Source organism: Macrobrachium nipponense, chromosome 18 (genome assembly GCF_015104395.2).
Source record: "Macrobrachium nipponense isolate FS-2020 chromosome 18, ASM1510439v2, whole genome shotgun sequence".
Lineage (NCBI taxonomy): Eukaryota > Metazoa > Arthropoda > Malacostraca > Decapoda > Palaemonidae > Macrobrachium > Macrobrachium nipponense.
The window spans coordinates 76,060,203-76,077,352 of NC_087211.1; the positions used below are offsets into that span (position 1 = coordinate 76,060,203).

General features: G+C 48.9%; 1 protein-coding gene across 1 annotated transcript in view; it reads left to right on the forward strand.

Moving 5' to 3' along the window:
- Positions 1-300: 300 nt before the first annotated feature.
- LOC135197212 (ubiquitin-associated domain-containing protein 1-like) overlaps positions 301-17,150 on the forward strand; it is a gene marked incomplete at its 5' end in the record, with an annotated part of 128,437 nt that continues 111,587 nt past the window's right edge. Inside the window, 1 exon segment of the mRNA XM_064224268.1 lies at positions 301-553. Coding sequence (XP_064080338.1) covers positions 301-553 — 253 coding nt within the window.

Genomic DNA, 17,150 nt, shown 5'->3' on the forward strand with positions numbered 1-17,150 from the left:
GAAATACAGCTATATATATATCTGCCAGGTAAGTATGAACAAACTTAATTGTATTATAACAATAACATTTTTACGACAAATTGTAATTTTATACGTAGTGTAAGATAAGCATTATGCCTGTTGTTTCGATTTTAATGAAATGGCAGTGGCCAGTTTTAGTACATAGTATTTCATGAAAGGTTGTCAGTCATCACTGACAATATTGACAATATTACTATGTAATAGCATGTTAACAAAAGTACTTTATTATTAATTTTATGTTGTAATGAATTTGAAAACTATGTCTTCATGATATTGCAGCTGACGGTGTTCAACACAGAATGTCATACGTACCCTCTGGAAGTGTTAAGTGGGACCACAGTGCAGCAAGTGAAGCTCATGGCAGTTGTACATTTTTTTGGTCGTCATGAGGCTGTTGGTGGAGCTCAAGTTGATGAGAGACCAGGAGTGCCTAAGGGCAGCGGGACTCTTACTTTCCGCTTGGTATTATTACGAGGCGCAAGACCCCTGTCAGATGCCAATGCTCTTCATTTTGAGAAGATTATAGATAATGGTATGCTTGATTGTTCCCTAGATTTCTAGTGTGATTTATATGGGAAGATATGAAGTATGTTTTTTCTGACACGTTATACAAACCATCGGTCCTTTACATAAGGAATTACTATTCAGCGCTAGCTGGACCAGTCGTAAGATATACTAACAAGGTAGTTCGACAGTAACTGCTTGTCCGATGGTCGGGAGTCCCGCCCGACTGGAGGTAAACATACTGTTATGGAGTTCTTTGTTACCTTTGTATTTTTTGGTTATTATTTATTATATGTTATATGGGGGTACTCATTATTTACCCAGCGTTGAGTTTCTATCTCTCTTAGGGACTCATTGTTAATACTTCTCTGTTCTTCTGGACTACTACTTCTTCACATTGGCTGTGGTTGGTCTCTTAGGAGGCAATTCACGTTGATAAAATATGTGAGTTCGGTTTCCTTTAGAATTCTGGGCAAGTTAAACACCACTTTTTTGTTCTTAATTATTATTGCAACGCACACAATCTCACTTTCCTATTGCACACAAGTCTTAATGACACAGGATAAACTGAGTTGTAACCAACACGAGTTATGCGTCCAAAAGTGAGTAGTTAACTGATTCTCTCCATCATTCCAACTGAACTCTGGACCCATTTCTGATTTCTGGCTCCACCTCTTCTTCTTCTGGAGACCACCCTAATTCTTCATAATTGGGCAATCTTTAATGCCTACCACTTCAGGTGACGACATCTAACAAATCAGGGCATGCTGTGGGCAGTCCGTTCCACCCACTTGTTATTCGTTGCTCTGGTCAAAGTTTACTCTAATAGTTTGCATCATCGATTTTATGTTATGTCTCACTCAGTCCCTTTTCTGCGTTTTACGAGTGTCGTATTGCAAACATCCCGGTTTGCGTTTCTCTTCTACTTCTCTTTCGCCTTCATCTACTAAAAACTCTACTAGTAGAGTTTCTTAGGTAATATATTTCCTACATAACCAATCTTAATTCTTCTGCTCAACATTACCACTTTGCTTTCGACCGCTGTCATGTGAAGACGTGTGCTCGCCTCTCTGCCCGCCTCTGTTGTGAGATTGTTATCAAGCTTACTTACTTTTCATCCTGTTTCTTAATTCTAGTGTGAAGTGACTGTAAGTACTCTTATTATTATTATTTTTTTTCATTATTTGTGGAATTGCATTGCTGGATTGAATATGCAGTCCCACGAATCGGAGGAGCCCTCTCACCTCCCATTCAACTGGAGAGTGTGCCCTGGAGTGGGGGCTGTAGGTGTTGGGCTTTCAGGTCCAGCGATGCCATGGACCCTCATCGTTTGTGTACTAGGTGCCAAGGGCGTGAATGCTCTCGGTCCTTCACTTGTGATATTCGTGTCTCTTGGTCGGAGGAGCAGTAGGTGCTGTACGAGAAGAAGAAGCCGCGTTGGGCCGCCAAGGTGTCGTTGGAAAGCTCTTCCTCGACACCTCTGGTGACTGATACGTCATCTTCTTTTCTCCCTCCTTGTCAGCTCCCGCGTATGGCTCTCTCCCCTTCGGGGGACGTGTCCTCCTCCGCCTCTTCGCTTGATTTGTCGAGCGCAGGGGAGGGAGGGTGACACCCCGACCTGGAGTTGTAATTGGGGTCTTCTGTCTGCTCAGGGTGGGCTCCTTCCCCCTGTGAGCGAACAGGTACCTCTGCTCCTGGCTCCAGAGGTTCCACCTCCGGACCAGGAACCTTCTCGGCCGCTTGCTTGCGAGTGTCACCGAGTGTATGGTCACCTACCGGTGATCGTGCAGCTCAGGAAACAGACAACCGAGTACCCTCACCGTCTGAATCCAGGCACAGACTGGAAGGATGGTAAGAGTCGCTCAGGTGACTCTCGCCTGACCGGAGATTGCTCGCGCAGCTATCGTCCGGTTCCCAGGGTTGACGTGACTGTCCCACCAGACCGTTCACATGTCTAGGCTGGGAAGAGGCCCCCCCGGTCACCAGGAACAGCCTCGACTGCCTCTGGGACTGTGGCATGTCGTGAGGACAGTGCTCACTCACCACGTTAGCGGACGCTACCAGTACATGACCGTCGCTCCCACCGGTACCGGACGGCTTGCATGGCTGGTTGCAGTTCCCCTGACGCACGAGACCAATGCTACCTAGGTCCAGCGTTTCTCTGCAGGGAGACTGCTGGTCCAGACCTGCAGTTTGATCGCCACTGCAGGTTGGCAATCACCTACAGTCCTCCTAGCCTGCCGGCTCTGCTGGTAGGCAGGGTAGGAGCGTCAGGTCTTCCTTACCTGTCTCTTCAACCTCCTACACTGGGAGGAGCGAGGTGAACAGGAGTAACAGTGAGAAGTGTGCTCCCTATAGTCAGGCCATGAGAGCCCACGAGCCTGGTTCAGTCTTAGGACCGAGCAGATTGTACACTCAAGTGGTTGGAAGAGACCACGAGGGGTCTGGCGAGGTTCTTCCTCCTGAAGGAAGAGTGTTTCGGGAAGTGATCGGCCTGGATGGATCTGACGGTCCATCTCCTCAGGACGCGATCACTCCTGAGATACAGAGGTCCTTTGCAGAGGTCACTGCGCTGATTCGTCAGCACAACGACCTCGGGGAAGGATCGGCGGTTGCTCTGACCCTCCATCGAGGTTGGAGTCGTTCTGGGGTCCTAAGAAGAAACCCAGAGCGACGGTGGGACTATCCCGGTGTTCCTTGGTCAACGGTGTGTTGGACCAAGTGAATGCTCTTGTCTCCGGACAAGAGGCCTCACTCAGGGCCAGCAGGTCGGACAAGCTGCTTCCCCCTCCTCTGCCTCGTCAGCGGAGCTTCTACGTGCCTTCGGTAGACCTGTTGCTGACCAAGCAGGTTGGGCCAGAGCTAGCTCGTCTAGCTCCTGCTGTCTGAGAACCTCTGGTTCTCGCAGCAAGAGGCATCTTCCCTGGCCAGCTCTACCTCTGCTTCCAAGACACTAGCTTCGTCAAGGTCGAGAGGAAAGACCCAGCCTTCATCTTTGCTTCGAGGAGTGAGCGTCGGCCCTCCTCCCAAGCCTCCTATCCTCCCATGGGAGACCTGCCAAGCGGAAGCCGAAGAGAGGGAAACGCTAGGGACGACGTTCCCCCTCACCTGCTGCCAGAAGTATGGGGGTGCCTGGCGAGCCATTGGGCAACTTGGCAGCGCTGCGGAGCTGAGACCTGGATAGTGGATGTTCTTCGGGAGGGATACCTACTACCCTTCGAGTCGCGGCCACCCCTCACTTCGCACCCGCTCCATCTTCAAACGTATGTTCCCGGTTCTGCCAGGGATGTAGCACTTCAAGAAGTCAAGACCATGCTGAGCAAACGAGGTGTGGCGATCGTACGAGATCAGTCGCCGGGTTTCTACAGCCGACTCTTCCTGGTGGAGAAGTCTTCTTGGGGCTGGAGACCGGCGATAGATCTTTCTCCCTTGAACCGATTCATTCGCCAGACTCTGTTCACAATGGAAACAGCACGCTCAGTGCTCGATTCCATCAGGGAGAACGACTTTATGCTTTCGGTGAACCTGAAGGATGCGTATTTCCAAATACCCATCCATCAGTCCTCCAGGAAGTACCTCCGCTTTATCCTCGATGGGACGATGTACCAGTTCAGGGCACTTTGTTTCGGTCTCTCAACCACCCCACAGGTGTTCACGTGAGTGTTCACTCTGGTGTCAGCTTGGGGCCATTCGGTAGGGATACGTCTGATGAGGTATCTCGACGATTGGCTGGTCCTGTGCTGCAGGTCAGAGATCAACTCCTTGACTTATGCCGCGATCTGGGGATCGTGGTGAATGTTGAGAAGTCAGATCTCGAACCCAAGCAGAGGATAAAGTACCTGGGCATGCTGATCGACACTGTAGCAGCACGAGTCTTCCCCGCAGACTCGCAGATCAGCAGGTTCAGGGAGGCAGCCAGACGATTCCTGTCTCGACAGGAATAGTCAGCCCAGCAGTGGCAAGTAGTGATTGGTCTCCTGTCGTCATGGGAGAAGTTAGTCCCTCACGGGCGTCTTCACCTGCGGTCTCTTCAGTGGAGACTAAAGGAGTGCTGGTTACAGGCAAGGGATCCACAATCCTTCGTGGTTCCTCTCACACAGGAAGTATTGGAGGACCTGGCCTGGTGGCTAGACGACAGGAACCTCTTAATAGGAGTGCACAGGGAGTGCCCCTGTGCACTCCCCCTCCGGAGATGCTGCTGTTCTCAGACGCATCAGCTGAGGGTTGGGGTGCACACCTGGATGAGTTGCTGGTTGCAGGTGTGTGAAACCATCACGACAAGCACCTTCACATCAACTTCCTGGAACTCAAGGCTGCGTTCCTTGCACTCCAAGAGTTCCGGGAAGGACTGATGGGACACACTGGTGTTGATGGCATACGTCAACAAACACGTCCCTCCCGTTGCACCAGTTGACGATGCAGGTGCATGAGTCGGCCATAGCTCACTCGGTAGAGCTGTCGGCCAGATACATTCCAGGCAAGATGAATGTAGTGGCAGACAAGCTCAGCCGCCAGAATCAGGTGATTGGGACTGAATGGTCTCTACACCCAGATGTGGCGGAAAGCCTCTTCGACCTGTGGGGGCGACCAGTCGTGGATCTGTTCGCCACCCGGTATGACAGAAAACTTGAGGTTTTCTTCTCAGTTGTGCCGGACCTATGGACAGCTGCAGAGGACGCTCTCCAGCACCCGTGGGACAACCTCGTAGTGTATGCCTTTCCCCTGTTCTGCCTGATTCGCAAGGTGAACAGCAGAGTGTTGATCATCAGCAATCTTCGGATGATTCTGGTGGCACCCAAATGGCCCAGCCATTTGGTATCCAGATCTGCTGGCTCTTCTCTCCAAGGCACCGCGAGAGATTCCCCCTTGGCACAACCTACTGTGCCAACTGCACGTGGAATGGTACCACCAAGCAGTTCAGTCCCTGTGTTTTCACAGCTGGCGTTTATCCACCATCTCTTGCGAGGGAGAGGCTTTTCTCGCCGAGCAGCAACTGAGATGGCTGGTTACCTCAGACAGTCCTCTGCAGCAGTATACCAGGGAAAGTGGTCCGTCTTCTGTGGTCGGTGTCACTCTTCAGCAGGTAGCGGATTTCCTAGTCTTCCTTTGCCGAGAGAAGCTCCTCTCCATTGCCGCAGTTAAAGGCTACAGAGCTGCCCTGGCCCTAGTCCTTAAACTGCGAGGAGTCGACATTACCACTTCCATGGAAATATCACTCCTAATGAAAAGCTTCGCGAGGTCTTGCCCACACAGGGAACTCAGGCCCCCGGGGTGGAATGTGACTCGTATTTAAGGAGCCTGACTCACAGACCCTACGAGCCACTCCGAGAGTCGTCAGACAGGGATCTGACCCTCAAGACCGTCTTTCTGCTGGCCCTGGCATCGGCAAAGAGAGTAGGGGAACTCCACAGTCTTTCCTTCGATGTTAACCCTTAACGCCGAATGGACGTATTAAACGTCGAGTCAAAATCTACCCCGATTTCCGAATGGACGTACCATACGTCGGCTCAAAAAAGTTTTTTTAAAAATTCGCGGAAAAATACCTATAGGCCTACCAGCCGAAAACTTTTGAATCACGCGCCTTGGGGTAATGCTGGGAGTTCACGGATCAAGGTGTTGTTTTGGTTACAATCGTTACGCAGGCGCGCAAGCGCGAATTTCTTTCTTATCAGCACTCAAAAGTATCAGTGACACATCTCAAAAATTATTTTGTCACTTTGACATAATTTTTGCACCGTTTTAAATTATCCGTTACATGAAGTATTATATATGAAAATGTGCACAATTTCATTTAGAATACAACAAAAAAATACTCATGATTGTAACTTTTATCAGTTTTGAAATATTTCCATATAAATAATGATAAGTGCCAAAATTTCAACCTTCGGTCAACTTTGACTCTACCGAAATGGTCAAAAAACAAACGCAATTGTAAGCTAAAACGGCCTTATATTGTAGTATATTCAACTATTTACCTTAATTTTGCAACAAATTGGAAGTCTCTAGCACAATATTTCGATTTATGGTGAATTTATGAAAAAACTTTTTCCTTATGTCCGCGCGGTAACTCTTCCGAAAAAAAATCATACATGCGATTGTGGTAATGTTTGCACCATTTTAAAATTAGCCGTTACATAAAGTTTTATATGGAAATGTGCGCAATTTCATGCACAATACAACTAAAAAACAACCCATGGTTGTAGCTTTTATCAGTTTTGAAATATTTTCATATAAAAATGATAAGTGACAAATTTTCAACCTTCGGTCAATTTTGACTCTACCGAAATATGGTCGAAAAACGCAATTGTAAGCTAAAACTCTTATATTTTAGTAATATTCAATCATTTACCTTCATTTTGTAACAAATTGGAAGTCTCTAGGACAATATTTCGATTTATGGTGAATTTATGAAAAAAATAACATTTTCCTTACGTCCGCGCGGTAACTCTTCCGAAAAAATCATACGTGCGATTGTGGTAATGTTTGCACCATTTTAAATTAGCCGTTACATAAAGTTTTATATATGAAAATGTGCGCAATTTCATGTAGAATACAACGAAAAATAATTGAAGGTTGTAGCTTTTCTCATTTTCGAAATATTTGCATATAAATCACGATAAATAGAAAAAAAAACCACGTTGCGGTCAACTTGGACTCTACCGAAATGGTCAAAAAACGCAATTGTAAGCTAAAACTCTTATATTTTAGTAATAATCAATCATTTACCTTCATTTTGCAACAAATTGGAAGTCTCTAGCACAATATTTCGATTTATGGTGAATTTGTGAAAAAAACTTTCCTTCCCTCCGCGCACGGATTCTCCGCCATAAATCTCCGAATTGCGTACATCGAATTCTCGGAAAATTTGCTCCGTTTCATATTAGGCATTTCATAGAGTTTTATATATGAAAATGTGCGCAATTTCATGTAAAGTAAATGGAAAAAATATTTGAAGGTTGTAGCTTTTCTCATTTTCGAAATATTTGCATATAAATCACGATAAATAGAAAAAAAAACCATGTTCGGTCAACTTTAACTCTACCAAAATGGTCGAAAAACGCAATTGTAGGCTAAAATTCTTACAGTATCGTAATATTCAATCATTTGTATTCATTTTGAAACAAATTGGAAGTCTCTAAAACAATATTTAGATTTACGGTGAATTTTTGAAAAAAAAATTTTATGTCTGCGCATTACGAATTCGTACATCATTTTGTGATAATATTTTTCCGGTGTTGCTTTTATTGTTTTACAATGTATTATATATCAAAATGACTGCAATTTAGTGTACAATACAACGAAAAAAAAAGAAACGTTAGCTTTTACCGTTTTTTGCACAGCGTGATTTTAATACAATTATGTATACATTTTTTTTTTCGCTACAATATATCACATTATTTACATATGATAATGATATTATTTTTCATTTCTGATGATTGCATACTAAACTTCAGGCAATGACAAAAAAAGGAGCCAAAAATGAACTCTTAATCTTCAAAACTAAGCGCGCTGTGATTTTTTGAAAAAATTATTTTTTCCGCTTCCGCGCTCACATCAAAACCGGCTCCGGCATTCGGGGGAGTTTTTTATTTTTACCGCTTCGGCGTTTAAGGGTTAAGCACTCGAGGGGATGGGGATCAGTCACGCTCAATTTCGTCCCGGACTTCATAGCGAAGCCTCAGAACCCTTCGGTCCCTGACGACCGGTTCGAGTCCTTCACGATCCCCTCCCTGGAAGACTTCACCAACAATGATGTGGGTGAGATGCTTCTTTGTCTTGTGAGGGTGCTACAGCGCTATCTGAAGAAAACTCGACACCTCAGGCCTGAGTGTTGATGCCTCTTTGTTAGCACCAGGGTTACCAAGAAAGAAGTGTCCAAGAACACTATTTCTTTCTGGCTTCGTGAGGTAATCCCGAAGGCATACTCTTCAGTCAGGAGTGCCGACACCAGTATCCTTTGTCCGACAGCCCACGAAGTCAGAGGCATTGGTCCAACCCATGCATTCCGCAAGAACTTGTCCATGGCACAGGTACTGAAGGCAGGGGTTTGGGCCAACCAGACCACCTTCACCTTCTCCTACCTTCGGGATATTGCCCACAGGTCCTTGGACACTTTTTCCTTGGGACCTGTGGTGGCTTCTCAACAAGTTGTGTAACTTACCCAGCTCCTTTACCGGATAAGGTAGCATCTCATCCTTGTGAGACTGCATGAATGGAAGAGTGAATGAGTGTCTGACTGGCTTCTCTTTCTCGTTTTCTTCCCTCTCCCTGCTGGCAGAGGGTAGCGGTCATCACCACGCTGGACAGGATGATGATGCAAGTAAGCTACGTAACCGAGCTCCATTCTATCCCTTTCATTAGGGATAGAAGGATTTATCCGTCCCTTCCCTAACAAGGGGGGAAGTGGACACCAGTGAGAGACAAACCCAAGACCTTATATTGGCTCTTACGTAGGACCTAGTTCTTGCTTGCTATTCATAAGAGGCATGCTTGCCTCGCTCTTATAAATTGGTCCAGAGGTCTGACCACTGATCTTGCAGTGCACACTCCGATCTGTTGGACAGAGGCTAGTTTCCCCCCCTTTGCTCTTATGACCAGGGAGGGAACCCAGGTTGGGCGAACACCAGTCTGTTCACAAGACTCAGATTCTACCCACCAATAAGTGAGTCTTCCTTATGTAAAGGACCGAGGGTTTGTGTTACGTGTCGGAACAAATCACAATTTTGACTTAAATTGTATTTTTCCTAACTATACAAACCTGAGGTCCTTTACACAGTCCCACCTCATGCCACCCCTCACTCTGTTCCTGGACCTAAAGCAAAGTGATATGTTTACCTTCAGTTGGGCAGGACTCCCGACCATCGGACAAGCAGTTACTACCGAACTACCTTGTTAGTAATCTTACGACCGGTTCAGCTGGTGCTGAATTCTTTATGTAAAGGATGTCAGGTTTGTATAGTTAGGAAAAATACATTGTTCCGATACGTAATACAAACCATCGGTCCTTTAACAACAGGAAGTAGCTAGTGGCAGCTGGAACGGTCGTAAGCTTTGAACAAGGGGAGAACGGTAGTTAACTGCTTGTCCATCAGTCGCGCGCCGCGCGACTGGGAGGTAAACAAATCACTTTTGCTTTCGGCCGCGGGTGGTGAAGGACGTGTTCGTCATCGCTCTCTGCCCGCTTCATCGTCGTCATGCTTTGTTTATATTGTGTTTTCTACTAATGGTTTGGTTTGACTTGAAAACATGAAACTGTAAGTACACTGTTTTCATTTTCATTACTTAATTATGAACCAACATGGAGCTATCGCCGTAGATGCGGCGATTTCCTCTCTTTTCATGAATTGAACCCTTGAATTATGTCTCGGTGCCGAGGGCGGGCGCGCTCGCGCCGAGTCATGTATTTTGGGCGAAAGTGTGTAATTGAAATGTAAGTACTCTTTTCATTATATTTTTGCCCTGTGCGTTCGTTGCCGAGAGCGTGATTGCGCTCGGCACGAGCCTCTTATTTTGTATGATAGAATGCAATGAAAGTGGATTCGCAATTGCAGTATTCTTTTCATTTATTTATTTGCATCAATTTTAATTTGGATCAATTTTCGCTCTTACCCGGGAATTGATCCTTACGATTTTTTTCTGTGAAAGTGAAATCGCAAGTGCAGTATTCTGTTTCATTTTCATATATATTTTATGATAGCATCATATTATTATGGATCAAGTTTCCGCTCTTACCCGGGAATTGATCTTTTCCCCTTTAAGTTCTATGAAGTGAATCGCAAGTGCAGTATTCTGTTTCATTTTCATATTACTTTTCACTGCTGTGTGTGGGCAAATAAGGGGAAACGAAGGCTGCCAGGAAATCGTCGGAAAGCTCTCCCGCGACTCCCTTGGTATCCAATTCTTTGTCTTCTTTCCTGCCCCGCGCAGCTTCCTCGTTGTATTTTGTAGTTTTTGGGGTCTTCCTTGCGTTCGGGGTGGGGCATCTTCCCCCCGTGCGTGAGGACCCCTCTTACTAATCTATCTGTGCTACCGCAGGTGCTAACATCCCATGGGAAGACGACCTTGGACAGGTATGGACAACCGCGGCGTCAGGGCGTGCCCTAGCATCCACGGGCTGCTTGCAGCGTCTAGCGAGGTCTGGGGTGGTCTCCACTACTACCTCCACGGCCACTTATGCTGCTCCCCCCCGCCTGGTCTACACTCCCCATGCTGTGTCGGTGACGCCGTCTGCCGCTACTAGGGCTGGTCGCCGCCGTACCGAGGGGGGGTATGCCGCCGCCGCCTGTGTTCTCTGTTGCCTGCCCAGACTTCCGCTGTTCCAGCAGCTCGCCCCTGGACCGGCCGCCAGTACCCAGGTTCCCGCTGGCTGCCGATGATTCTACGAGGCGATGGCTGGGCCTGCCGTACCTGCCGCTGATAGTGGCCTTCCCCCCGTGCTGGCTTGGCTGTCCCTTCTGGGTCTACCGCTGCCGCAGTTCCTGCGCTCCTGAGCTGGTTGCTGTAACCTGTCGCTCCTCGTTCCTGAGCCTGTCCATGCTGGTCCTGCCCACGATGTATCTTCCCCAGTCCCAGGTCCTTCCGGACAGGTGCAGTCGGGCTGTGTTGCTTCGGCAATAGCCCCGGCTCCGGCCTGGATGGAGGACCTGATGACTGTCCGTGTGAGCTGACGAGGAAGAGGAAGAAGAAGAGGAAGGTGTCATCTTCGTCTTCATCGTCTGCTGCTGCCTCTTCCTCTTCGACTTCTAAGGCCCATAAGCCGAAGAAGAAGAAGGCTGCCTCCCCCCCTAAGAAGTCTCCTTCGGGAACTCCTAAGGGCCCAGTCCACCCCGGTGGGGGGACGGGGGGTCCTTCTGCTGGTCCTCCTGCTCCTTCGGGAGCGGGGCCTGTCTCCCCTTCTGTAAGGAAGAGATAGACTGGGACCAGAGGATTACCAGTTAGCGCTGGTACTTCCTCGCCTGGTGCTAGCGGCGATGCCGCTACGCCTGGTTCCAGCTCGGTCTTTCGTTCGTGAGAGATCCAGAGTTGTACGCTCTCCCTCGGGAGACCGTGCAGCCAAAGTTTCGGCGCCAGAGTTCGCTCGGCGCCAAGACCGCTGGCACCGGAGCAGAAGGCTGGTGAGAGCCGCTCAGGTGACTCTCGCCATGCCAGCGGCCGCTCTCGCAGCAACCACCTGGTAACCGGGTTTCCCCCTGAAGAAGCTCCTCAGGAACTTCTAAGGGCTCGTTCCACGGCCTGGTGGGACGGGGGGTTCTTCTGCTGGTCCTCCTGCTCTTTCGGGAACAGGACCCGTCTCCCTTCCGCAAGGAAGAAGACGGGGACCAGAGGCGTACCGAACTACCACCGGTATTTCCTCGCCTGGTGTTTGCGGCGCTGCCGATGACGCCAGGTTCCGGCTCGGTCTCTCGTTCGCGAGAAGTTCCGAGTATACGATCTCCCGCGGGAGAGCGTATAGCCAAATTTTGGCGCCAGAGTTCGCTCGGCGCCAGGACCGTGGCACGGAGCAGAAGCTGGTGAGAGCCGCTCAGGTGACTCTCGCCAGGCCAGCGGCCGCTCTCGCAGCGACCAGCTGGTAACCCTGGTAGACGTGACTGTCTGACCAGCCACGGGCTGAGGCTGGGAAGAGGTTCCCCCCTCTCGATCGTTGGTGCCAGCCTCGGCTGGTACCAGCGGTATGACGCGCCGCGAGGACATGCACGGTCTCACCGCGACAGTGGTCTCGCAGGTCTCCTGACCGCCGCTCCCCACAAGGAACCCGGGAGGATAGGGGGACCAGCAGCAGCTCCTCTGCAACACGAGATCAGGGCCGCTGTTCTCTCCAGCCGTTTCCCTGGGAAACGACTCGACCTAAGCCTGCAAGCGACGATCGCCTGCAGCCCTCCAAGCCCGCTGGTTCTGCCAGCCGACGCGAAAGAGAGAGCGTCATGTCTTCCTGTCCCGTGCCTGCAACTTCCTCGGTTTGCACCAGGAAGAGCGAGGCACAGCGGGGTGATCGTGAGGGGCATGCCCCGCACGATCCCGTCACGACGCCATAAGTACCAGGTACGATCTTCGGACCGACCAGGACGTATGCGCAAGCGGCAGGAGGAATCCGAGAGGGATCTATCGCAGTTCCTCCTTCTTAAGGGGGAGTTTCTCGGAATGCTCTTGTTCGAGGGGCTTGACGGTCCTACTCTGCAAGATGCTATGACTTCCGAGATCCCAGAGGAATTTGGTCGAGGTTATGGCGCTGATTCGTCAGCGCAACGACCTCGGGGAAGGATCGTCGCTCCCACCAGCAGAGCCCACGTCTCGGCTCAAGTCGTTTTGGGGCCCGAGAGGGAACCCAAACCGATGGTGGGCCTGCCGCGATCAGAGCCAGCCGATTCTGTCTTGAACCAGAGTCTCTAGTCTCCGGATAAGAAGGCTCTCTCAGATCTGGTCGGTCGAACAAGCTACTTCCACCTCCTCTAACTGCACAGCGCGTTTCTACGTGTCTTCGGACGTATTTAAATACCCACCGGTCCTCCTGAGAGGTTTCGACCTCGATGAGGACTGGAATGAGTCGGAGGACTGGTATCGGCTCTTTCCTGTCAGGTGTCGATCAGCCCCACCCAGACGACGTTCACAGTGGTGGCAGACCCTTACCTACAGTGAGAGTTCGTAACCCTCCTTGGGAAAACTTTTTCTCCTGACTATACGTTTTCCCAGACTCTGAGAGGCGATGGCTGCTTCTACTCTTCTCCAACTGCTAGTTCCACTGGGAAGGCGAGCGAGTATCCAATTCCTCCCCCTTTCCCTCTCTCCTTACGGCTACAAGGGAAAGGGGAGGGATACATACAGAGATTTCTCTGTAGATCCACGTTGGGGACTGCGCTACCAAACGGGGGGAGGGGGCCTTCGGGTCCTACCTGACGTAAGCCCTGGTCGTTGAGGAGGGATCCTGCCCCATCCTCGATTTCTACGGGAATCGAGAGGACCACCAGCCGATATCGTTTGACGAATTCGGTGGTGGGGTTTCGCAGAGTGCTTAGAATTCTACGGAATTTCTAGAGCATTCAGTGTTTTCAAGTTTTTTACGATCTCCAAACCAAACCTTAGGCAGAGACCACGGTCCTAAAGTGAGCGGAGACAAGAATCCCCGATAATTGTTACACGATAATCGGGAAACCTCGCCTATGCTCGAATTCCTGGAATTTCTAGCATTGGGAAGAAGACTGCTGCTGAAGAAGACTATCTCACAGTAGGCGACCAACCTGGAATAGAGAAGAACGGACGGGAACATCCAGTTCGGCTTGAACTATCGTCTTCTTTATTCTGTTCATCATTGAAGCTTTCCTTCGAGGAAGACTTCTCCTTCACTCTCTTTGATAGAGATCGAAGGTGGTGCGATCTCCAATCCTTATTTTGTTTTTCTTGAATGAAGAATTTAGGATGGAGATCGTTGTTCAGAATCCTACAAATATACTACAGTGGGGGAGGGGCCTCGTTATCCACGGGGGATAGGGCCCAGAACCCCCCGTGATAAGTAAATACCCGTGTTATCCTGATACCCCCCTCAAAAATTGCTTAAAACTGCCTTTTTTATTGTAGTGTCTTACCGAACAATTATAGAGCCGTGATTTCCACGAGCGGCAGGATACTAAATTCAAATTTAGGCGCGTCGGCGTCGCCAACACTGGTGGTGATGACGTCATCTCCCTCCACTCGCGGGAGAACCAGGTACAACTGCCCAGGTGAATCCAATTCTTTCCTGCCGGCGTCCGGTGAACATCGGTGGTCGGTGCGGTTGGATAACTCTTGCTTCGCCTTTTTCTTGTGGATTTGATCTTCGGAATTGGTGAAGTACTCTTTTTTGGCGTTGTTGTTATTTTGCTTTTTATTTAGGCGTTGCCATGTCGGATTCTAGTCCGTCGGGAGTTAGGTTTTGCATCTCAGGATGTAAAACTAGATTATCCAAGCTAGAGTATGATTCTCACACTAAATGTGTTAAGTGTAGGGGACAGGTTTGTTCAGCAGATCGAACATGTAACGAGTGTAGTGATTGGACTGATTCTCAATGGAAGTTTTTTAGTTCATACTCGGAGAAATTAGCTAAAGACAGAATTAGAAAAGCAGCGCTTAGGGAAGTTAGACTTAGCTCTGCTTCGTCTTGCGATGCATCTGTTCCTTCTGTTTCTCCTCAAATTGTTATGTCTCCTTTAACTACACCTCCTATTCCTCCTACTAATCCCACTTCTCCCGGCTTCCCGTGTAGTTTCTTCCGACACCATTGCCAGTCTGGAATCGAGGTTAGATCAGAAATTTTCGGTACTAGCGAATACGGTTTTGCAACTTGGTAATTCAGTTAAGACGTTTTTGGAGAAAGCGGCCTCAGGTAAGAGTGTAGTTGAGGGTGCGTCTGTCTGTCCTGACACGTCTCCTAGACAAAGGTCACTGTCCAGCTCCCCCGCACCGGGGAGAAGACATAACCTTGGAAGTCCAAGGGAGTCGATCGTGATTTGCCCACGACAGGCGCCTCTCTTGTTGAGCCTGTTGCGCCTCAACAAGGGCTCGGTTAAGCGTTTGGAAAGGTGTTGCGGTCAGACGCCTTTCAAATGATTCAAGCGATTCGTCTCCGGTCGCACGGCGCTCTTGGCGAGATTCGCCCTTTTGTTTCGCGTCCCTTAAAGAGGCGTTCAGCGCCGATTCTTCGCCTCCTCCAGTCAAGCGTATAAGGAGCCTGAGAGTAGGGTTGCGCCTCGACCGTTAGCGGCTCGTTCGTCGCCTCAATCTGTGCCTTTTTCGGCTCCATCTACTAGTAGAGATTGTGGTTTTAGCGCTGTAGCTAGCAGTTTCTAAGGGTGTTTTCTTTAGGCGCTTTTTCGTCTGTTACGCCTGATGCGCCTGTTTCGCCTCGAATTTCGGCGGCTCCGAGCGAGGCGCAAGTAGTTTTTCCGCCTCCTGCTGAACATTTAGGCTCTTCCAAGCCTACGTTAACTGTTTTTGATTCGTCTCTGGCGCCTTTGTCGCAAGCAGTTAGAGATGTTAACCAACTGGATGAATGATCCAAGGTGGTTCGAAACCTTCAGATCCGGTTGTAGTTCCGTCTACTTCTTCGGCGGTATCGGAGAATGAAGAAGAAGTAGAGGAGGAGGATTCACATCACCTCTCGTGTTATTCACGTCTCCTTAGATTTCTTCTGGTATCTTATCCCCGGGGATCCAGATTATTTTGAGAAAGCGGCTCTCCGCGCTCCCCAACTTCGACTTTTTTGATGAGGAGGAAAACTTCAGACCCTCTCCTCCCAAAACTTGTTCTATCTAAAGCGGTTAGACATTCGTTGAAAGAGACGGAGAAATGGATGTCTATGAAAAGAGACTTAGGGAAGGCTCTTTTTGCTTACCCTCCCTCTAAGTTTTGCTTGCTTCGTAAGAGGTATAGGTTTTATGTAACTGGGGAAGCTCCTTCTCTGGGAGTTTCTGCTCCTCCAGGGAGACTTCTCCAGTTTAATCGACTCCTCTAGAAGATCTGCGTTCGCCGCAGCGAAAGTTTTCTTTACAGCGCCTGAGTTGGACCACAGTTGTAAAGAATCAATTTAAACTTTTGGAAGTCTTTAGCTTCCTTGATTGGACTATTGGCGCTTTAGCGGCCAAGATCGAAGACTGTCCTTCTCTTTCCCAGGTAGTTAGCGGAGGATTGGATTGGTGTTCTCCTGTGCGGACAAATCCATTAGGGATGGATGTGATGAGTTAGCTTCGCTCATCGCCTTTGGTACCCTTAAGAAAAGGCAACTTTGGTGCTCCTTTGCTTCTAAAAACAAAAGGGTTACGTCCCAAACAGAAGTCTGCTCTCTTGTTTGCTCCTTTTGTGAAAGATAACCTTTTTCCAGACGATGTAGTGTTTGTCAATTTCGTCTGCGCTAGATAAGAAATCTACTTCGGATTTACTGGCACAGTCTACTAAGAGACCTAAAGCTCCTGTGGAGACTGTTCCTTCGGTTTCTCCTCTGGCCCAAGCGCCTTTTCGAGGAGAAAACCCAAGCGCTTCTTTCGGCCGAAATCGAATTTGCGACCTCAGTCTAAGGCCTCGGCCAAGGTTAACAAACCTTCCAAATGAAAGCTCGGTTTCTTCATGCACCAGTGGAGCCAGGCTGGCTCTGTTTTGGGAGGAATGGGAAAACAGAGGAGCAGAAGCCTGGTAGTGCAAGTACTCAAGTTCGGCTATCGTATTCCTCTCGTTTCACCTCCCTCGCTCTCACCTGTGCCAATTCCATTCCAGGCATACTCTCCGGCTCAGACAAATTTCTGGCGCTAGCCGCAGAAGTGGAAGCGCTTGTTCTCAAAGAAGCGATAGAACAGATAGAAGGGGTATTTTTCCTCCAGGCTTTTACAATCGCCTTTTTGTAGTTTCCCAAGTCATCAGGGGGCTGGAGGCCGGTTTTGGATGTGAGCGCCCTGAACTTGCATGTCCAGAAAAACAAAATTTCATATGGAGACCACTCGGTCGGGTTCTGGAGTCCATCAGAACATGGGGGATTGGATGGTCTCTCTGGACATGCAAGACGCTTATTTTCACATTCCGATACATCGCGAATCTCGGAAGTACCTGAGGTTCATGTTCGAAGGCAAGGTGTTTCAGTTTCGGGCGCTTTGCTTCGGACTAGCGAC